General features: G+C 54.3%; 1 protein-coding gene across 8 annotated transcripts in view; it reads left to right on the forward strand.

The window, feature by feature from the left end:
* MPRIP (myosin phosphatase Rho interacting protein) overlaps nt 1-19,358 on the forward strand; it is an 81,973-nt gene extending 62,615 nt beyond the window's left edge. For 4 of the 8 annotated variants that reach the window (XM_055806770.1, XM_055806773.1, XM_055806774.1 and 1 more), the window contains 10 exons: nt 532-648; nt 3,634-7,515; nt 10,423-10,570; nt 11,156-11,273; nt 11,994-12,153; nt 12,275-12,394; nt 12,867-12,953; nt 13,624-13,786; nt 14,204-14,289; nt 18,205-19,358. In XM_055806770.1, coding sequence (XP_055662745.1) covers nt 532-648; nt 3,634-7,515; nt 10,423-10,570; nt 11,156-11,273; nt 11,994-12,153; nt 12,275-12,394; nt 12,867-12,953; nt 13,624-13,786; nt 14,204-14,289; nt 18,205-18,276 — 4,953 coding nt within the window. In that variant the 3' untranslated portion in view covers nt 18,277-19,358. Of the gene's footprint in view, nt 1-531; nt 649-3,633; nt 7,516-10,422; nt 10,571-11,155; nt 11,274-11,993; nt 12,154-12,274; nt 12,395-12,866; nt 12,954-13,623; nt 13,787-14,203; nt 14,290-15,440; nt 15,507-18,204 lie in introns of all 8 variants that reach the window. The other 4 variants (XM_055806771.1, XM_055806772.1, XM_055806777.1 and 1 more) reach the window with 4 other exon arrangements.
* Nucleotides 19,359-20,248: the final 890 nt, after the last annotated feature.

Genomic DNA, 20,248 nt, shown 5'->3' on the forward strand with positions numbered 1-20,248 from the left:
CGTCTGCAGTTATGTCTACAAAGCTGTAAACTGGCTGTAGCAGAGTTGTAGCACGCACCACAAAGGTTCCCTTTTTGTGGAGCCTACATCAAACAATCTTAGGATTTTGGGAAAAGGAAGGAGGAGACTCAGCTCACTTGGAAGAGGTCCATGGCTGGGGTAACAAAGGTTGTTGTTAGTTGGGATTAAGGTATATTAGCAGGAATGAAAGGGGTGCAGGCGTGCAATAATCAGGAGTATCGCTGATCTGAAGCAGGCTGGGATTTGCCAGGGTCCCGCCTGGCACGAGCTGGTGCCGTTCATCCTTTGCTGCAGTGAGCCTTTAGAAAGTAAACTAACTCATAACGTAGTTCTTTCAGGGGGGGAGGGATTTTGCCTGGCAAAATGAAATCCAGATCCCAGAGCAGAGCAAAGTAGCGGTGCCATCCGAAGTCCCGTTCATTCTGCTCCACATCCCCTCCGAGCTGCTTGCTCCATATGGCCAACCCCCTGCCCACTCCCTGGATACTGTCCCTGTTTGTGTCCCTCCAGCTGGAGCAGAAGCAGAAGGAGGCCCTGGAGCTCCTGGAGCAGAACCGGCACCTGCAGGACCAGCTGAAAGTGGCACTGGGACGGGAGCAGAGCGCCCGGGAGGGCTACGTGTTGCAGGTAGGAACGTGGGAAGGAGAGAGAAACCCATTTTCCTCTGTGCCCGAGGGGGACCCTGGTGGGCTTCAGTCTAGGGGACATCAGAGAGGGTGCAGAGATGTGCACCACAGAGTGGCTCCAACAGATTTGACCTTTTTGCAAATACTACTGATTCTGTAGCCTTACTGGAGTCATGCTTAACAAAACCTCTGATCTGGGATGCAGTAGACAGAAGGTAGCATTACCTACTGGTGTCCTCGAGGGAAAACAAAACACAGCCATGGCAGATGGATGGGACCTCAGCAAAGTCCACCTCTGATCCCTCCTGTACTGTGTTTGTCTATGCAACAGCTATTGCCCCGTTTCTGTGCCCCAGATGTTCCCCTCGGGCAGCAGGGTGCACGTGAGCCTTTCTAAGCATCGTGGAGCCCAGCAGTTGCTCCTGGATGGGTGGTTTGTGTGGCGGTTACATGGGCAAACACAGCACAGCACCTTCCCCACAGCCCGGGTGGGCTTTGCACCGGGACGACCTGGTGTCTTGGATCACTTTGGTGTTTCTTCTGTTATAAGATGCCTTTCCTCAGCAGAGCTGAGAAGGGTGTTTTGGAGGCTCAGGGAAAAAGAGACGGGAGTCTTTTGGGAAGCCTTTCCTCCCCTCCTCCAAACAAAATGCACTTTTTCTCGCCTTTCCTCTGGGAGTGTCCGTGCCCAGAGGAGCCATGACACATAAAGGGCAGCTTCTGGCTGCTCTCCTGAGTCCGTAGTTCTGTTTTGTGCAGGGACAGAATTTTGACCTGCTCAAATCTACTTGGCCAAACTGGCTCTGGATCAAAGTGGCCACGCGTGGCTGCATGCTGCACGCCTGTGGTAGCAAACCTGGTGTTGACGCTGAACCTTCTGTCCTTATTTCTCATGGGAAAAACAACCCCTGAAGAAGTTGCACAGGCAGTGGAGCCAGCCCAGGCAGGGGGGCATCTTGCCTTCCTCGCCGGAGATCTCCTTGGAGGAGTTATTAACAGCGCATTTATTTCTGGAGTCCCCGAGCTGACAGCACTTGCTTGGAGGATTTCCATTTTCACTTGGCAGTGTTGGAAGAGTAACTAACTCCCACTTCCCTGGGGCAAAGACATCCAACCTCCCTTTGCCTGGAGCCCAGAAAAATCAGGGATTGGGGCTAAAAGCTGGATGCTGAATCCACTGTCAGATTGGCTGTGTTGAAGTTGGCCATAGCGCCTCAATAGGAGGAGGGGGAGCAAGTCTACAGAAGGGCCGAGCAAATCATTGCTGCAGTGAGAAGTGACCCAAACTTTGACCTAGAAGTTGGAGAGGGTTTTTGGAAGGGTTGGAGGCTTTTGCTTGCTCTGGTCTAATTGTTCTGGGGATTTCCCTTACGTTTTTCTGGGAGTGGAGGGATTAAAGTCCTGTTGCAGAAGGGAGTAACCCCACCAAACCCTGCTGAGGTGGAGGGATTGGAATCATGGGGGGCGGGGATCTGCAACCCCAGACTGTGGGCAAACATCACAGCATTTTTTTGGGCGGACCCTCTGAATTTCATTTGCTCCGTATCTCCATCATGCCTAATTTCGGAGAGGTTCCTATGTTGTCTGTGGGGAGGGGCAATGGAGGAGCCTGACTGCTGCCAGCCCATCTCTCCTGAGCTGTCCAGGGGGCAGCAACCCCCCCTTGGCAGCATGACCAGCCCCATATGGACCCCCAAGCAGTGCCCCGACACAAAAGATGCCGCACATTTCGTAAGGCAGCCGCTGAGATACCCACCCTGATGCATGTGCTGTGCACCGAAGCCTCTCTGGCCTCGTGTAACCCCTCTCTCACTCTGAGCTTCCTCGGGACGGGGCACCCCGACTTGGAACCCTACTGGGAGAAGTGACAGGGGCTCCTGCTCCCCACAAACGGAGATGTGCCGCAGCTCTGGGCACAGCGGGCGGGAGGGGTCACGTACTAACCTGTCCCGGGTGGATGTTCTTGCATGATGTTGGTGTAAAGCATGAAATTTAACTTAACATAACTGAGTGTCACATCTGTGGGCTTTCCTTATCAGCAACCAGAGTACAGCAAGGCAGGCCAAATTCTTAGGCTTCACGCTGTGCTTCTCTCGCCTCTTCCTGTCTGTGTATTTTTTTTTAAAGATAGATAATTTCTGTTGCCTTTTGCATGACTGTCTGTGAGTTTTCTCTTTGCATGCTACATTGCTTTGGTTTGCATCTCACAAAGGTTGGTTTCTTTTATTTTACGTTCTCATCACACTTTTTCCCTCCCTTCACTTGCCAGGCTTTTTATTTTGTCCTTTGTTGGATATTTTTTTTTGCAGGTAGAGAAATTAGATCCTCCCTAGTCTTAAACTTTAGCATAACAACATCTCTTTAACACGATGAGCAGCCACTAAGTCCTGTTTGGCAATCACAGAAATGACATCGCCACGCCGGCTGTCCTGTCTCCCTGCATCTGGGTGGGATGTGATGTCATTTGCTGTCACCTCACTTTCTGTTGTTGCTTTTGGTCGGTAGGACTGTGTTACCTGAACTGTGCACTTTTTGTTTCACAACAAAACAAACATGCTAAAAAAGCAGTTCCTTTCTTCTCGCCCTGTTCCCATCCCCTCCTCCTTCTCACCCCTCCTGGTTTTCTCTCGTCTGTCGTCTCTGTTTTACTGCTGGTGTTTCTTTTTCATTGTTTTTTGGTTCTATTTGATTTTGGGTTTTTTATTTCCCTTTTAGCCTGTTACTGTACAGCTGTTTTGATGTTGTGGTCCGTGTTTTCTGTTACTGGAGAGCAGTTGTCGCTCATTCAAAAAAAAACCAACCAAAAACGTTGGTTAAAACAAACAAAAAAAAATTGTGCCAAGAACAAATCATCCCAATTGGAGCATGTGGGTAGCAGCCAAATCGCTGCAAGGAGGTTTTCCATGGCCTGCCTGGCCAGAGGTGTGACACTCAGAAGGGAGAGCCAAGAGTGTTACTAATCTAGTATTTAATCAATTTTTTTAAGACCGAGGTGGCCGCCTCGCCATCAGGTGCCTGGCAGAGGCTCCATAAAGTCAACCAAGACCTCCAAAGCGAGCTGGAAGCCCAATGCCAGCGTCAAGAGCTGATCAATCAGCAGATTCAGTCGCTGAAGCGCAGCTATGCCGAGGCCAAGGACGTGATCCGGCACCACGAAGCCGAGATTCAGAGCCTGCAGGCGAGGCTCAGTAATGCGGCGGCCGAGCTCTCCATCAAGGAGCAGACCCTGGCCAAGCTCAAGAGCGACTTGAGGAGCGAGAAGGAGAAAGCCAAAGAGCAGCTGGAGGAGTGGCAGCACAGCGAGGCCACGCTTAGCTCCCAGCTGAAGGCCAGCGAGCAGAAGCTGAAGAGCGCAGAGGCTCTCCTCCTGGAGAAGACCCAGGAGCTGCGGGACCTGGAGATGCAGCAGGCTTTGCAAAGGGACCACCAGAAGGAGGTCCAGCGGCTCCAAGACAGGATCGCGGACCTGAGCAGGCAGCTGAATGCTAGTGAGCAAGCGCGGATCCTCATGGAGGAGAAGCTGCAGAAGAATTACGAGGCTCTGCTGGAGAGCTGTGAGAGGGAAAAGCAGGTTTTAATACGGAGTCTGAAGGAGGTGGAGGATAAGGCCAACGAGTACGAGAACCAGCTGCAAAACAGCGAGCAGCAAATGGAGATTCTGCAGAAGGAGAAACTGAGTGCAAAATTTGAAGGCAGTGAGCTCGTCCACCAGCTGGAGGAGCAGCTGGTGATGAAGGAGGCCAGCATCCAGAAACTCGCAGAGCACATCAAGGAGCTTGAAAGAGAGAGAGATCAGATCAAATGTCGGTTCCATGAGCTCATGAATCAGGTTGCCGAGTCAGATAATGAAGTTGCGAAGCTGCAAGCCAAGTTGAAGATGGAAGAGACCAACTACCACAATCTGGAGCAATCGTTCGAGGAGGTGTCGGATCAGTTCCAGGGTGTGCAGGAGGTGCTGAAAGAAAAAGAAGAAGAGCTGAGACACGTTAAGGAAATGCACTTGAGAATTGTGGAGAAGAAAGATCAAGATCTCAGTGAGGCTTTGGTTAAAATGGTTGCTTTAGATAGCAGTTTAGAGGAGACTAAAGTAAAGCTAAAGGCCAAGGAGGAGGCTTTAAAGAAATTAGCTGGTGTAGGCACAGGTCTGTGTGCTGAGGAGGTGGAAGACCTTGGCCCCAGTCTTGAGGCTGACGAAAGTCATCCATCCCAACCAGGGCAGACCCTGCAAACTCAGGATGTCCTCCCAGCTCTGAGTTACGCACTGAAGGAGGAGGACGATGAGGTTCTCCAGACCAGCCAGAGGCAAGCGGAGGAGTTTGGCTCGCCGTCCAAAGCTGTAGAGCTCCAGGACCAAGAGTTCGTTCAGAAAGCCTTAGCAAAGCCTGATGTAGGAATCATGGGGGCCAAGAGGCAAAGAATCCGTTTCTCAAGCATCCAGTGCCAAAAGTACATCCACCCAGACGGATCGGAGAAAAACTGGACGAGCAGTACCTCTTCGGACACAAGCCAAGACAGATCGCTGTCTGAAGAAAGCATGTCATCAGAGCCAGCTCTTGGTTACCCATCATCAGGAACGAGCGACTCTGAGACCTATCTCTCCATCATCCATTCCCTGGAAACCAAACTTTATATTACAGAGGAAAAACTCAAAGATGTAACGATGAAGCTGGAAAGCCAGCACGGCCATAATCAGGAGACACTCATCGCCCTTCACCATCAGTGGGCCAGCACAGAGTCTCAGCTGCGGGAACAACTTCAGACCAGCTTATCCCAAGTCAGTTCTTTGATCTCACAGCTGGAGAGTGAGAGGCAGGAAAAGTTCAAGCTCATAGAAAATCATGTCAGCGAGCTGGGAAGTTTCCAAATGAAAAATGATCAAGCGCTGACTTGCTTAGAGAAGTGTAGGGAGCAACTAAGATCTTTGCCCGAATCAGACAAGGAAAAAGAGGGCGATTTGTTCCTCGTTACTCTGTCCAGCATGGAAACAACCTTATCAAACGCAATCTACGCCTTGAGAGGGGCGCCAGTCCCATCGGAGTATCAGCAGAGCGATAGCCTTATCACGGAAGGCTCCACTCCAGAAGGAGTTTTTTTGGGAGAAGAGGAGCGTGTCTCCAAGGAGCATGTCCCCAAGGAGCAGCGAGCGGAGATGTTTGACGCCAGCCAGCTGAGATGGCTTTCCGAGAGAGTGGCATTTGAGGCCTCTCTCATCAACCAAATAGCGGAGTCTTTGAAAAATGCAAGCTCTGAGATATCTCAGCTTCTGAGAGAGATGCAGGGAACGGCTGAGGTGGTTCTGTTGGAGCCAGCAAATGTTTCTCATACAGCCGTTGATTTGGCCAGCGTCCTATCTAAGAAGCTGCTGCTGGAAGGGGAGTTCTGGAGCCAGGTGGAGGAGCTGAGAGCCCACTTGAGCACCAGAGAAGGAGAAACTGAGGGCAAAACAGAAACAACAGGTTTGGGCCCTTCTCCGTGTTTTCTCAGTGCTGTAGCAGATGCCACATTGGTCAAGGCAGAACTCGGGTTTGTTGCACAGAAAATGAGAGAATCTTTTCATCAGAGATTAAAAACAATCGAAGAAGACCTCCATAATACCAAAACGGCTCTCCAGCAGCATAAGTGCATGTTGGAGGAGATCATCAAAGCGTACAGGACTCCTGATTTTGACGGAGTTATGCACCAGATTTCTGAAGCACTTGAAATTCAAAAAGATGCTTCAGAAAGAGCCCAAATCTCCTGGGACGGGAGCTGTCTCCAAATGGTGCCGTGTCAGGAACTAGCCAAGGTGGAGGAGATCGGCAGCCTGCCAGAGTGCAGTAGCAAAGCTCTTGTTTCCATTCAGGAAGATCTCGCCCAACAACTAAAGGACAAAGCGAATGTTCTGAAGGAGATCTCTGTTGCCTTACTCTCTCTGCCTCCCGAGGAGGCAATGAGAGACTGTCAGAAGCTCCTGAAGATATCCGAGAGTCTTTCCTATCATTCGTGCATGGGAGACCTTGAACGGTATTCCTCTTTGTTAGTCCATGATGCAGTTGTTCAGGCTCAGGTTTGTTACGCCGCTTGCAAAGTGCGGCTGGAGTACGAGAGAGAGATGAAGTCCTACAAGGAGTCCTTACAGAGCATGGATGCGCTCTGCCAGGAGCGTGTGAAAACAGTCTCTCTCCTTCGGGATGAGTATGAGGACTTGCTCCGAAAGCAGCAGGGTGAGTACGGCGAGGTGATCGCCATGCTGGAAAGGGAGAACGCCGATCTCAAAGCAAAGGTGTCCCAGCTTGACAGCCAGCGAAGGCTCTTGGAGGAAGAGGAGCACAAACACAGCAAGAGCTTGAGCGAGTTACAAGGACGGTATGAGGAGGAGATTCGAAATGTGATAGAGCAACTAAACAGGACAGAGGATGCTCTGAAGGCCGAGAGGACGGAGAGCCTCAACCAGCTGGATGCCATTGTCCGTGACAAGCAGAACATGGAGCAGTATCACCTGGAGCAGATGCAGATGCTGGAGGACAAGTTCCAGGCCAAGATCAAGGAGCTGCAGGTCATCCACGGCGAGGAGCTGCAGGCGCTGCAGGAGCACTACAGCCAGAACCTGCAGCGCCTGCAGGAGACCCTGGATGAGTACCAGAGGCAGCACCCGGAGGCATCGCCCACGGCGGGCCCAGGTGGTGGGGACCCCTGGGTGGCCGGTGAGGCGGGGGGCACTGGGCAGGGCCCCGACAGTGAGCTGGACTCCATGCACGGCCTGAGGGAACGCATCCAGGAGCTGGAGGCCCAGATGAATGTCATGAGGGATGAGCTGGAGAACAAACATCTGGAGGGGAACGCTTCCACCTTGAGGGAAAAGTACCAGAAGGACTTTGAAAACTTAAAGGTCTTGATATGTTTGATGCTTTATGCTTTCTTGCTGCTGAGTGTGCAGGAGGGTGCATTCGGTCCTGGGGTTCACTTGCTGAACCGAGGGGCGTCCCCCAAAAGGGCCAGCGTGCCGAAGGAAGCCCCAAGGTGTTAGAAAGCCTCTGTAAAGCATGGTGCTGCCCTTCCCTCCATGCTGGGCTATTCTAAATGCATTGCTGAGGGCTTGGTCTCAGCGGGAGGGCTGGTTGTTGGAGGTGGTCTCTGCATGTGGAGGGAGGGAGAGTTTCAAAGTAGCTTGATAACGTCACGTTCTCCTTCAATCCGAAGACCGTAGCGTTTACCTGAGGTGTACATTTTGTTTGTGACTTCCCTTTAAAAGCATTCCTCAACTCTGTCTTTCCCAGTCTGATCAGATCTCCAGTCTGTCTCTGCCGCTGTCAAAAACGCAGGATGAAATGGAAACTTAACAATCTCAAAACGTATGTTCCTGGGGAAAGTAGCTGCGAAGGGATGCCATGGTCTGTAGCAAAGCTCCTCTGCACGAGGCTTCAAGGAGAACCACCCTGGTGGTGCACACCGGCGGTTCCTTACATCGCAAACGGCACATGGTTAGGGGAACCCAGGCTGGGTGCAGAGAAATGCCATCCTTCCGACTGCTCCGCTGCTCAGGCTGGCTCTCAAACTAGCCTGAGGTGGTACAGCGACTTAAAAAAAAAGCCTTGGGTTTGGTGTTTGGCTTTTGATGGGGGAGCGTTTCCAGTTAGGAAGTGGCTGAGGGCAGTGGAGGACTCTGGGCAGCACCAAGGGAGGCGCTCGCAGGTTGCTTGGGCAGCCGACAGGGCAACGGTGCCGGCTGTGCACGGAGACCGTGCTGGCCAGGCTTTCATGGAGCAGTTCTTCAGAGCCGGCAAAAATGTGGGAGAGCTCGCTTCCAGCCACGAGACCCTCGGCGCACGTTTGGGCTGAGGGCGAAGCGTGGCTCAGCTCCAGCCAAAAGCTGGTTTTAGCCTGGGGAGAGCAGGAGTTCTGCTGCATCCCATCAGGGGCGAGTTGGGTGGCGGGGGAGGGGGAGCTGCCGGGGAGATGGGAGCGGAGCGGTGGTGTGCCCTGAATGCCGTCTCCTCCATTGGAACCCCTAGGAAGGAAAAGCCCTTTTGAACCCCCTGCTCAGGTCAGTGGGACACACGGGTAACGCCTTGGCCTGCCAGCCAGGCACCAAGCAGGGTTGCTTGTACCAAGGCGTGTTCCTTGGAAGAGGCAAAAAGTCCAGAACCAAACTGGAGGCTGAAAAATACGAGGAAGCGGTGAACCTGACCTCCCGGCTGTGTTTTCAGCTTTGGTCTGCCAAAGTGTGCAGTTTTCCTGGCAGGAGGGCAGGCAGCATCTTCTGGGCAGAGGGGTCCAGGAGGAGAGCAGGGGGGACCGACCTGTCTGTGCGCCTTTGTAGGAAGCAGAGGGACAGCCAGCAGGGTAGAAACTCCCCTCGGTTAGAAAGCTAACGCGGCGGCTGCAACCCTGCCCAATTTACAGGTTTAAAGGTGCTCGATTCTTCTCTTCTGAACCTGATGGAGAACATAACATCGGTAACACGAGGTGCTGGTTTGTACATGTTCAGATGTCCTGGATTTATAGCAATGCATTGACAAAATGTTAAATACCAGATCTACAGCCAGCCTTGTAGAGGAGCCGTCACCATTCTCCTCCAGCATTAGAGGCGAAATGAAGAATCCTGCAAAGCTGCTTCGTGCCACTCCGTAGTCAGCCAAGTCCAGACAGGTTCTGGCACTGAGTTGGGAGTTTCAAAAAAAAACAAACCACCAAGGCTGAGAAAGCGAAGAATGCCTCAGGATTAAAACTTAAAGAGGAGGGAAAAAAGCACCAGAGCTGAAAATTGGGCATGAGGGTGGCATAGGGTACAGAGCATTACACAGCAAAGTGATGCTGAGGATGTTGTTAGTGTAGGGCAGTGGCGTTAGGCTGTTGTGAGCACTTCTGTCACTGAGGGAGTGAATTTGTTCCCCTTAAATCTCCCACGGGGTCCCAGTGGACCCTGAGTGACAGTTCTCACTTCCTCTGGAAAACAGGAGTGCGAATCAAGAAGAAATCCGTTGAAATCAGGAAATAATGCCAGCCCTTAACATCCAGCGGGAGAGAAGCCCGGTGCAGCGCTTGGCATCGTGGTTGCCCCCAGATGCCTGGAGGTGGTTTGTGCACCACGTCCCCAGTGCGTGCCCGCTCCCGGCTCCTGGCTCCGGCCTGCCTGTGGCTTTGCTGTCCTGCCTCTGTCCTGCAGCCGTGTGTCCGGCCGGGATCCCCGTGCGCTCGGCGGGGCGGCAGGGCTGGCGCTGAACCGCAGACAGGTTTTTGCATTGTCCTGCGAAGGCAGGAGCGGGGGCTGTGCCTGGGGCAGGAATGGGCTGCCCTTGGGGACCTCACCCCTGGTGACCCTGGTCCTGGCCTAAGTTCATTCCCAGTGATTTGATTAGCGAATAATTGCTCATGCAGCATTTGAAGCGATGCTTGGTTGGGAATTAAGGTCCTGTTGCCGTCACGAGTCACCTGCTTTCCACCCCAGAGGTGGCCGCATAAAATCAGGCGTTGCAAAAGAGCCAAGGGGCACAGCAGGCTTTGGGTTTGTGTCTTTAACGTATATTTGCATTCCCTGATTGGGTCTGACCCCAGGCCTGCCCTGTCCTTCCCTTTCACTGGAGCTGTCAGGGGTCAAGGGGCTGCAGGACAAGTCCTGACCTTGCGAGGTCCATCCTCAGCTGGCTCCTCCGTGACTGGGCAGGAAGAAGATCCCCATGACACAGAACTTGGGTGCCGACTGACGTGCTGGCATGTGGCTCCCAGCAGGCTGGCCACCGCTGTGACACCGGCCCCACGCTCCTGGGCCAACCCCTTCCCCTTGTCCCTTCTGCAGGCAACATGTGAAAGGGGCTTTGCAGCCATGGAGGAGACACACCAGAAGAAGATTGAGGACCTGCAGCGGCAGCACCAGCGGGAGCTGGAGAAGCTGCGGGAGGAGAAAGACCGTCTGTTGGCAGAAGAAACGGCTGCCACTATTTCAGGTACAGGGACATGCCAGAGGGTCCCCTGCGGTGGGGCAGCTCCGTGTTGATGGGGACACGGGGTGGTGGTGGCTCCAGTATAGAGGAGCAGAGCATGGGTGGGATGAGGGCTGGGTGGGGATCCCAGGGACATGGGAAAGGGCTGGTAGGAGGGATGTTTTGGATGAAGGCCCATCTCCTGGTCCTTCAGGCTCGGTACCCATCTCCTTGGCTGTAACATAGCCCGATCCATTTTCCATTCTCTCTCAGAAAGGCATTAGTCATTTTTGTGGTTAATTTATTGCCAGTTCCACACTGAATTCATTCTTCGGTGTCCCTGGGGAGTTATAAAGTGCTGGAGCCCAGGGCTTCTGCATTAGAGGTCCTACAATCCAGGAAACAATATGTGAATTAGACAATTGTTTGGACTTTATTAAAAAGTGGGATTTGCAGAAGCCACTTCACAGCCAGGGGCACAGGCTGAAGCAGTAGGAAATTTGCTGGGTTGATTCAGTTTTTGTTCCTTTAAAAAACAAACAAAACCTCAAAAAAAAACCCGCCTTTGGGTGGAGTGGAGCTGGGTGCTAACACTGCTGTCCCATGCAGCCATCGAAGCCATGAAGAACGCACACCGGGAGGAGCTGGAGCGAGAGCTGGAGAAGTCTCAGCGCTCCCAGATCAGCAGCGTCAACGCCGACATCGAGGCCCTCCGAAGGCAATACCTGTAAGACCGTTGTCGTCCTCTGTCTGTCACTGTGTCTGATGTGTGTGGAGGACCCCTTCCTCCCCTCTGATTTCAGCGATGGGTTAGGGGCAGACCTGTCATCACAGGGTCCTCTTCCCTTGGTCCTGACTCAGCTGCAACTATCAAGAGTCTCCTGGTTGCCCCTAATCTTTCGGGCTCCAGGTCAGAGTCTCCATACTTCCTAAATTCTGCTGCTTCGTGGTCACCAGGAGTAGCAGATGTGAGGACACAGTGCTGCTTTTCATGCAGCTGTAGCAGCAGGGTTGCTCAAACAAGTCTAACTAGGTGAGGAGAAAGCCCATACCTTTGTTTGTGGCAAGGCTGTCCTCACGTGGGGGCTGAGCAAGGCAGCCAAGCCGCTTTGTTAACCTTGATGCGTCTGCGTAAGAGTGCAGACACGCTCGGTCTTGAGTGCCCAGAGCCAGCTTGATAGATCTCAGCCCAGTTTTTGGAAACCTGAGGAAGTCCTGCCATTTAACCCCGTAGAGCAGGACCTCCCATCCCTTTGGTGTCCAAGCACCGCTGTGCCGGGAGCGGGAAGGGTTGGCTCGCTCTGGGTTGAGGTTTTTCCCAAAGGGAGTATGCAAGTCATTCTCTTCCATGCTGAGATCCCTGCTGGGTTGTGCCAGGGTGCTGGAGGAAGAGTGGGCACGGGTGGGTGTGTGCGGCGGGGGCACTACTCAGCGCGTGTTTTGCCAGGGAGGAGCTGCAGTCGGTGCAGCGGGAGCTGGAGGTGCTTTCGGAGCAGTATTCGCAGAAGTGTCTGGAGAACGCCCACCTGGCGCAGGCGCTGGAGGCTGAGAGGCAGGCCCTCCGCCAGTGCCAGCGGGAGAACCAGGAGCTCAACGCCCACAACCAGGTGAGGGTCCCCACCGTACCCTGGGCGGCTGGCGGGGGGTGACGGGCAGCACGGCGGGCTCTGCAACGCACCGTGGCCATGCTCCTCCTTCCCGCAACAGCTCTCCTCCTCCTCTTCCCAGGAGCTGAATAACCGCCTGGCTGCGGAGATCACGCGATTGCGGACCCTGCTGACCGGGGAGGGCGGGGGAGAGGCTGCTGGATCGCCTCTCACGCAGGGCAAGGACGCCTACGAGCTGGAGGTGAGCTCTGCCGCTGCCTGTGGAGCCCGGGGAACGTGCCAGAGCCATCCATCGCTCCACACACTGGCTCTGCGTGGCTGGGCAGCACCGTGCATCATGGGGTGCAATGGGGCCGGGAGCTTTTGGGGTCCTTCCCTTCTCGACGTGCGAAGCCATACACCCGCCTCTCCTCCTCCAGCCCTGCTTGTCCCCTGGGATCCAGCCCATGCAGAGTAGTGGGGAGAGAAACCAAAGGGCGTGCAGGGAGCACATCAGTGGTGCAAACTTGAGCAAGTTCCCGAGAGACCCAGCAGTAATTTCCTTGCATGAACCAGAAGATGGGTGAACCAGCAGCTTTGTGGTGCTGGCGTGGAGCCATCACAGGGCTGAGCCTCCAGCTGTGGCTTGGTTGCCACCAGGCACAGCAGGCGAGCCTCTGGGGATCATCCTGTGCCTTCTTGGGTATGAACACACGCTGCTTTTGTTCCCACAGGTCCTGCTGCGGGTCAAAGAATCCGAAATCCAGTACCTGAAGCAGGAGATCAGCTCCCTCAAAGACGAGCTGCAGACGGCACTGAGGGTAATGCCAGGGAGGTTTCTGCAAATCTTCTTACGGGCTGTGCTCTGCTCCCCTGCGTGTGTGTGCTTAGATTTTGGCTCACTCACACCCACACATGAAACAAAATACTTAATTTTTCCCATGAATGAAATCGAATACCCATCTTGGTGTTGTCAGTAAAGCACGCTGGGACTGTATCAGCTTAGGATTTACCCCGCAAGGGAGACCATGTGGGAAAACATCCCCTTTGGTGTTTTTTCCCCATTTCCTGTCACTTCAGATCAGGCTGGCAAAAATAGTCAGTGTTAGAGAACTGCCCAGCCTCCCAGCATCGGATCTGGTGTGCTCTGGATGGTCCCTTTGCCAAGGCCATTTCTGGGAATTCTGCTTGTATTCTGCGTCTTTGCTAAAATGAAAAGCCATGAACAAGTAATCCTGTGACGAAGGGGCTGCAGGCACAGGCAGCGCTGTACGCTCACCGCGGGGCTCGCAGCCTTCTGCCTGTCTCCGGCCCCGTCCCGCTCTTAGGAGCCTTGTGTGAAATGCGTGCATTGCCCCAGCCAAACATTTCTCCCCACTGCCGGCTCTTCTTCCGTCGGTGTTTGCCAGGCTCGTCTTTCAGTGCATTTACAAACCCCTCGGCTCCAGCTGTCTGTCTGACTCCACTGGGTTGTTCTTGCTCCTTTGCCAGGATAAGAAATACGCCAGTGACAAGTACAAGGACATCTACACGGAGCTGAGCATCGTGAAGGCCAAGGCAGACTGTGATATCAGCAGGTTGAAAGAGCAGCTGAAAGCAGCCACAGAAGCTCAGGGAGAGAAATCCCCTGTGAACACCACTGTATCAGGATATGGTCAGTCCTCCTCCAGCAGCTCTAAGCAATTCTGGGTTTCCCAAGCTAAGCATACAAGCACTTGTGCAGTAACGCGTCCAAGTGTAGGACTTGGCACGGTGCTTTTTTCCGGTTCTGTGCTGCTTCCCACCTCCACTCCCTGCACGCAGCCTTGCCAGAGTGGCAGCGCTTCCCTCCAGCCCACAGACGGGGAGCTGATGGGCTTTGAAAGCCTTCAGGCATTTTGCACTGGGAAAACCTCATGCTGCACGCGGTGCAGGGGAGCGGAGACCCCCGAGTCTCCTCTGCCCTTAGGGCATTGCTGCTTGAGTGGGGCTCATCAGGGCACTGGCTGGGAGGGCAGCAGAGCCGCAGCCCTGCTCCTTGCAGGAAGGTGGAGGGCACCATGCTAACGCAGTTTCTTTTGCTTCTTCCCAGATATTATGAAATCAAAAAGCAACCCTGATTTCTTGAAGAAAGACAGATCCAGTGTTAGCCGGCAACTAAGGAATATCAGGTCAAAGGTGAGCGTGGATCTCCTGCCCGTGTGATGGGAATGCCCGGCGTTACACTCTGATGGGGGTCCCAGGAGGGAAGAAATTGGTAGGGGAAGAAAACTGAGAATTTCCCAATCACTAGTGCTAGCCTGGGTGGCACTGGGAAGAAAAGCGAGCTCTCAGCTGTGAAGGGCTGGCCGTGCAGCCAGGGCAGCACCCAGCAGGGCACACGCGCTCCTGACCCTGCCGAGATGGAGGCGTGACGCTGCTCCTGGTTTGGAAAAAAGAACAAAGTTCACCCTGCTCTTTGGTCTTTCACAGGAGGACTCTCCCAGTATTTGCTCCCTGTTTGCAGCTGAAATTTAGGTGGTGTCAGTAGGTGGGAACATGCACATCCTTCTAGGTGTTAGCGTTCATCACCGCAAGATTTTTGGTCTTTATGTGGAACGACAATGCCTTGGTCCTGGGTGTATGTAATACACGCTTTGCTTGTGTGTTAACGTGGCGCAGGTGTGTTTCTCTGCGTACTTGGCTGTGGGTCCCCAAGCCCAGTGATGCAGTGCCCAGCTGCCCTGCTTGGCCTGCTGACAGCCAGAGTTATGTGGTGGTCCACGCTGGCTGTTGCTGTGGGACCACAGGGATTAAAAGGGCTGAGAAAGCCGCTCGGGAGTCATCGTTAAACGTTGGTCAGTTGGCAAGAAGATCAGCTTGGGCAAAACCTGCTTTGCCTCTCGCCACTCGCTACCTGGTGTCTCAGGCTGATGTTTGAAGTGGTTGGGACCTTGGGCAAAGCAAGAAGCTGGGCAGGCAAAAAGCTTCTAGCTCGGTGCCCGTGCTGGGGAAACAGCCACCACCCCGGCTCTGCGAGCGGCGGGTGGCCAGCTTGGGGTGTCCGCGCTGCACCGAGGAAAAGCAGAGAGCAGCTCTGCGCATTCCAGGGCAGCCCAGACCTGCTGCTCCAGGTCTGCTGGCGGGTTTCCCTTCACCACTTCAACTCAGACCACTGACCTTGTGGTTGTGTGTGTTGCTCAGTGGGGGAAAGAGAGGAGAGCAAGCATGGGCTGTGCCTGCTCGCATCGCCACTGAGGCGGGGGGGCTGGGGCTGCGCAAACGCCAATGCATTTAGGATTTATGAGCTTCTTGTTTTGTTTTCTTTATTTTGCTTTTTCCTTCAACAGTCCGTTATTGAGCAGGTCTCATGGGATAACTGAAATGAATCCGAGTCCAGGTTCCCTGCCACGTAGGTAAACAAACCAGCACCCACCAAGCGCCGCAGCTGCCCACGGGAGCAGCCCACTTTTGCATGCACTGCTCACACCTCCATGGCAAATGAGAGCCCCTCTCTTAATGACTGACTGGTTTATTTACGGCTAATTATTTTACGGGGGGAGGGGGAAGGCGAGGGGACAAGTCAGCGTGCCCAAGATCCGTATGAAACAGTCTCTCTGGCTCTTCCCTGGGGAATACGGCTTTCTTGCTTTCCTGCTCCTCCCACCCTCACCAACACAGCTAACCATCGTGGTGAGGATTTGGACACAGTGGGGCACGTTTTCCTGTTTGCTGTGTGGGGAGCGCGGGACACTGAGTGTGCATGCTTGAATGACTGCATGCCTCAGACTAAACTTCAACAGCCAGGTCTGGTAGAAAAAATAGCCGTTTTGCTGTTAGCCAGGTGGAGGCGTGGGTCAGTGATGCCTGTAAATGCGTTTCCCACGAAAGCCAGTGGCATGTAAAATGGTGGCCCCCGTCCCAGCTGCAGAGGGGGTCTCCAGGGCCACCCTGAATTTCCTTTGCCCGTAATTGCTGCTTCTTTAGGTTGATCTGTGCCTGAGCAAAAGAGTCTTCCTTGCCCAGTAACCTCCTCCTCCTGCTCTCCAGGCTTCCTCCAGCTCCCCGGTGTCCACCCTGCTGCTCTCCATCCCTGTGCACTGCGCCTCCACGCTGGCCTGAGGCTTCCGAGCTCATCCAGCAAAAGGAGGGAGCTGATGAGAAATGAGGCTGATCGTAATGACCCAGTTATCTCAAGTAACTGGAGCAATAGTTAATTTACTGGCCCGTGGTAAGGAGTGAGATTAGAGCACCTGCAGAGGGAGGTTAGAGAAAAGAGGGGAGGCCCCCAGCACAGTGGCAGAGGGGTGGCTGGAGAGCCCCGGGAGGTCTGATGGAGGATCTCTTTATCACGGATTTCATCCTACATTAGTCTCCCTTCATCAGGCTCCCCTCATCAGCAGCTCGGATGGGTTGTGAGACCGCCTAAGGGGTGAATTTACTGGAATTTGTGCTGTCAGACAGGGTAGTCTCATAGTTTTCTGTTGTCTCCTTCTGCCTGGTGAGAAATCAGATGTGCAAGCTGGAATGCAGGGGTTGCTGCCCATTTAAAGAGGCCCAAAGTAAACTTCCTTTAGGAAATCTGTGCTCAGAGGCTCGCATCCCAAGAGACTCTGCTGCCCGTTGAAAAGAAAGCATACAGCATTTGTAAACCCAGACCAACCCATTCCAGTGTTTTCATCTCCGTGTTGCTTCACAAAGCCGTTCTGTATTTGTGGGCCTGTGGGAGCAGAAACATTGAAAGAAATCCAGTAACCATGGGAATGTGCGCAGCCTGGGGGCAAGTTTATCATGGAGTCCTGCCTTGATAAACACACGTGGAAGAAAACCCAGCCCAAAAATCTAACCTGCTGTTAGGACCGTACAGTCCTAACACCACAGTCAGGGAAGTAAAAGCGTGAGGGGAGATGGCTGCGTGTTAGGAGAAGGGGCTTTGTGCTCAGGTCTGTGCCTTTTGAAGCTGCCACGTCTTGGTCTGTAAAGCAAGTAATGGTCCAGCTGCAGAGCGAATCCCTTGCAGGTTGCAAGGAGTTGGCTTGCAGGCAGCGGTTGCCTGCAGGGCGCAGGTGGACAGCTGCCCGTGCTGGCCATGAAAGCTTTTCCAGCACACAGCAGCAGAGCCCTCGCTCTGTGGGCCTGGCAGCAGGGGGGGCAGAGGTCTGTGCCCCCTCAGCAGCAGCGAGCAGGGACAACTCACTGCTGCTCTGCTCCCCTGGAGCAAAAGCCACAGCTTCGGGGCTGCAGGAAGGAGGGGAGGCTGGCTTTAGCCTTGTGCAGCTGGGTTTGCGGTAAAGCTGTCGTACAGGGGTCCAGCGCTTTGCTTCTGGGTTTGTACCCCTCACACGGCTGTTCTCTGGGCTCCCCATGTGTAGGCGAGAGATTTCACAACTCCAGATGCCGAGAGCTAGCGGGGCAGGCTTTTCCTTTGGCTAGCTGAGCGTGGTGCCTTGCAGTCTGGCTGCTGCATTTGACTTGGATCAGCCACCAGATCCTGCCAGACCTGAAGCAAGCGTGTAGCCAGTCCGCTGTCTAACCCTGTGCAGTAGAGGCAGCTTTGGCTTGGGACACCCCACTGGGGTTAGAGAAAGGGTGGGATTGTCACTGGCAACAAAAACACGGTCTCCAGGGCTGCTTGAGCAAAGCTTGCACGTTGACCGGAGCCAGGGCTGTCCCGGATGGATGCACGTTCAGTCGGTGCTGCGGGCAGGTGTGGGGGACCGGCGGGCAGGTCCTGTTCAGCGGCGTGATGCCTTAGCATCGCCCATCCCAGCTGACCTCCCCGGGGCTCCTGCAGTGCCAGAGCTCCGCTGAAATTGCCCACGGCACCGCAGGCTCTGGGGGTCATTGTCCGAGTCGAGCTAACCCTGCTTGCGGCATGGCGTGCCTCTCATCCACTCCTGCTGTGTCAGCTGGTTCATTTGCAATCTCACCCTCTCTCTAGGTGCCATTCACCAGTAACCGCTCTCCATAACCACGTGGTTTCTCTTAGCATGTCCCACTAACCTCTCCGCCAAGGAGGCCATTCTCCTGCTGCCCGCATCTCCTTTGCCTTCCTGCGTGCCAGGTGCCCGCTGCCTCCCGTGTCCGACGCTCTCTGTCTTTTGTCTCTCCCAGAGTCTGAAGGAAGGCCTGACTGTGCAAGAACGCCTGAAGCTTTTTGAATCCAGGGACTTGAAGAAAGACTAGTTCTCCCCGCTCTGCTTGACCACGCGCACCTCCCAGCTTGAGGCAGCACAGCACCAGCACCGTTTGTCTCTCGTTCCTTACGACTGTCCTTGCTGTCGTTCGTCTTGACACCCCCGACGGGACCTGGCACCCTGGTGGCGGTGCCCCCTGCCACCCCCTCGCCTCCCCAGCTCCTTTCCCTGCTTGTGAGATGCTCCAGAGACTCTGAGAGGGAGAGGAAGGGATCAGGGTGGGGGTTTTTTCCCCCCTCTCTTCAGCGCTTTGTAGGAGAATCCTTCTTTTACTGTAAACCATTACACTAAGTGTCAGTATTAAGGCTCAGTAGCCTGTTAATAAGCTAGCTCTGTCGTACCAACTGTTTTGGTATGCAAGCAGGGCCTGGGTGGTATCGGCCATACCTAGCTCTTACTGCTGTCAAGAGACCCAGTGCTCAGAGCACACCGGGAGCCTAATCTAACCGTTGATCTCGATTGCATTACTTGCACCTAAGAGGGGGGAAAGCCTGGGGGAAGCTGTTGGGGAGCGCAAGTCTGTGCCGGCATACGCAGCCTGGAGGTACAACACTGTCGTCTCGCTGGAGAAGGATGCAAGAAATGATTCTCCTGCCCCGTGACTGTGCCGTCTCCTGAATGTAGGCGATACCGAAGCCCGGTGAGCTTTGGTGGCTGCCCAGGTGGTTATGGATAGGGAGCTGCAGATACTCGCGTGCACCGTCGAGTCCGCCCCATCGGCGTGTCTTTGCCTCCCGTCTCGCTGGTGGTCAGTTGGTGCTTCGGGGGCCGAGATGTAAGATCACTTTCTTGCCTCTGTTAGATCAAGCCCAGCACCCTCTTTTTTTGCTGTTACTCCCTTCCTCTCATTGAGTCCCGTGTATCCCAGGGTCTGTGCGCATGTGAAACTCCCTTTTCCTAGTCAAAGGAAAGTAGAGTAGAAAGTAGAGCCAATATTGACTGAAAATGCACAGTGCTCAATGCATATAATGCTCCTTTTTTATCAGCTTCTTGAATTCAACTCTTCTTGTCAGCAGGGCAGCTCCTATTTTAATTCTTTGATCTTTTCCTGAAATAAAAATCTCAAAACCAGTATGTGCTTCAGACCTTCTCAGTCCTAACAGCTTTTGTATTTAAAGCACACAGTTTAGCACCGTGAGACCAATGAACAGATGCAAACTAGAAGTGAGTTGAGGGAGCTGGTAGCACTAGGTGCAGCACGCGGCCAGCCGAGCAGAGGCTGTCTTTCTAGAAGCAGCCTACGCTGCCTTGCAGCAGGACAGCCCAGGCATGGTGGCTTCGTCCCAGGCTCAGTTTCAAGATGCCACCTGTAAAGACCCCCAGTCCTGCCTCCCCGATCGCCCTGGCCAGGAGCAGGGCTGAAGCAGCATCTGGCACGTTGGCGTCCCAGCCCCGTTCAGCTGCCGATCAACCTGCATCGCATCGGGCTGGGCTCCTCGAGATGCGCCCCAGCCTTCACGTGGAGCAATTCCTCTTGTCTTTTGGGTGCGTAACACGAGGTTGGAGCAGGCAGCTCTGTCTGCTTTCATGGCTGGTGTCGGGTCTGTTAGGCGGGCGGTACAAGCGCAGCCCTCAGAGCAAACCCTGCTGCAGCCACAGGGCTGGTGACAGCCACCTCCAATCCTGCCAGGTTGGCCCGTGGCAGTGCCGGAGAGGTCACCCTCATCCTGCCCCTCTGAGCAGCCAGTTTGTGTTTCAGCCACCAGACCCTCAGCCGGAGATGGCGTCATCTAAGCGCAGCGTGGATCAGGCTCTCATCCAGCTTGTGTGGCCTGGCCACGGCCAAGGGATCGGCTTGACACATCCTGGGGCACGTGTGGCCGCACTCCGGTCCCACCCGTAGGAGCCCTGCTTGTCCCCAGCCGAGACGCCTGTGCCATGCAGGAGGCAGAGCCCGTGCGGGGATGCTCTGCCACTGCGATCCTCTGTCATCTGTGCCTGGGTGTACTTGGAAGTCCTGG

Source organism: Falco peregrinus, chromosome 5, assembly GCF_023634155.1.
Source record: "Falco peregrinus isolate bFalPer1 chromosome 5, bFalPer1.pri, whole genome shotgun sequence".
In the NCBI taxonomy this organism is placed as follows: Eukaryota; Metazoa; Chordata; class Aves; order Falconiformes; family Falconidae; genus Falco; species Falco peregrinus.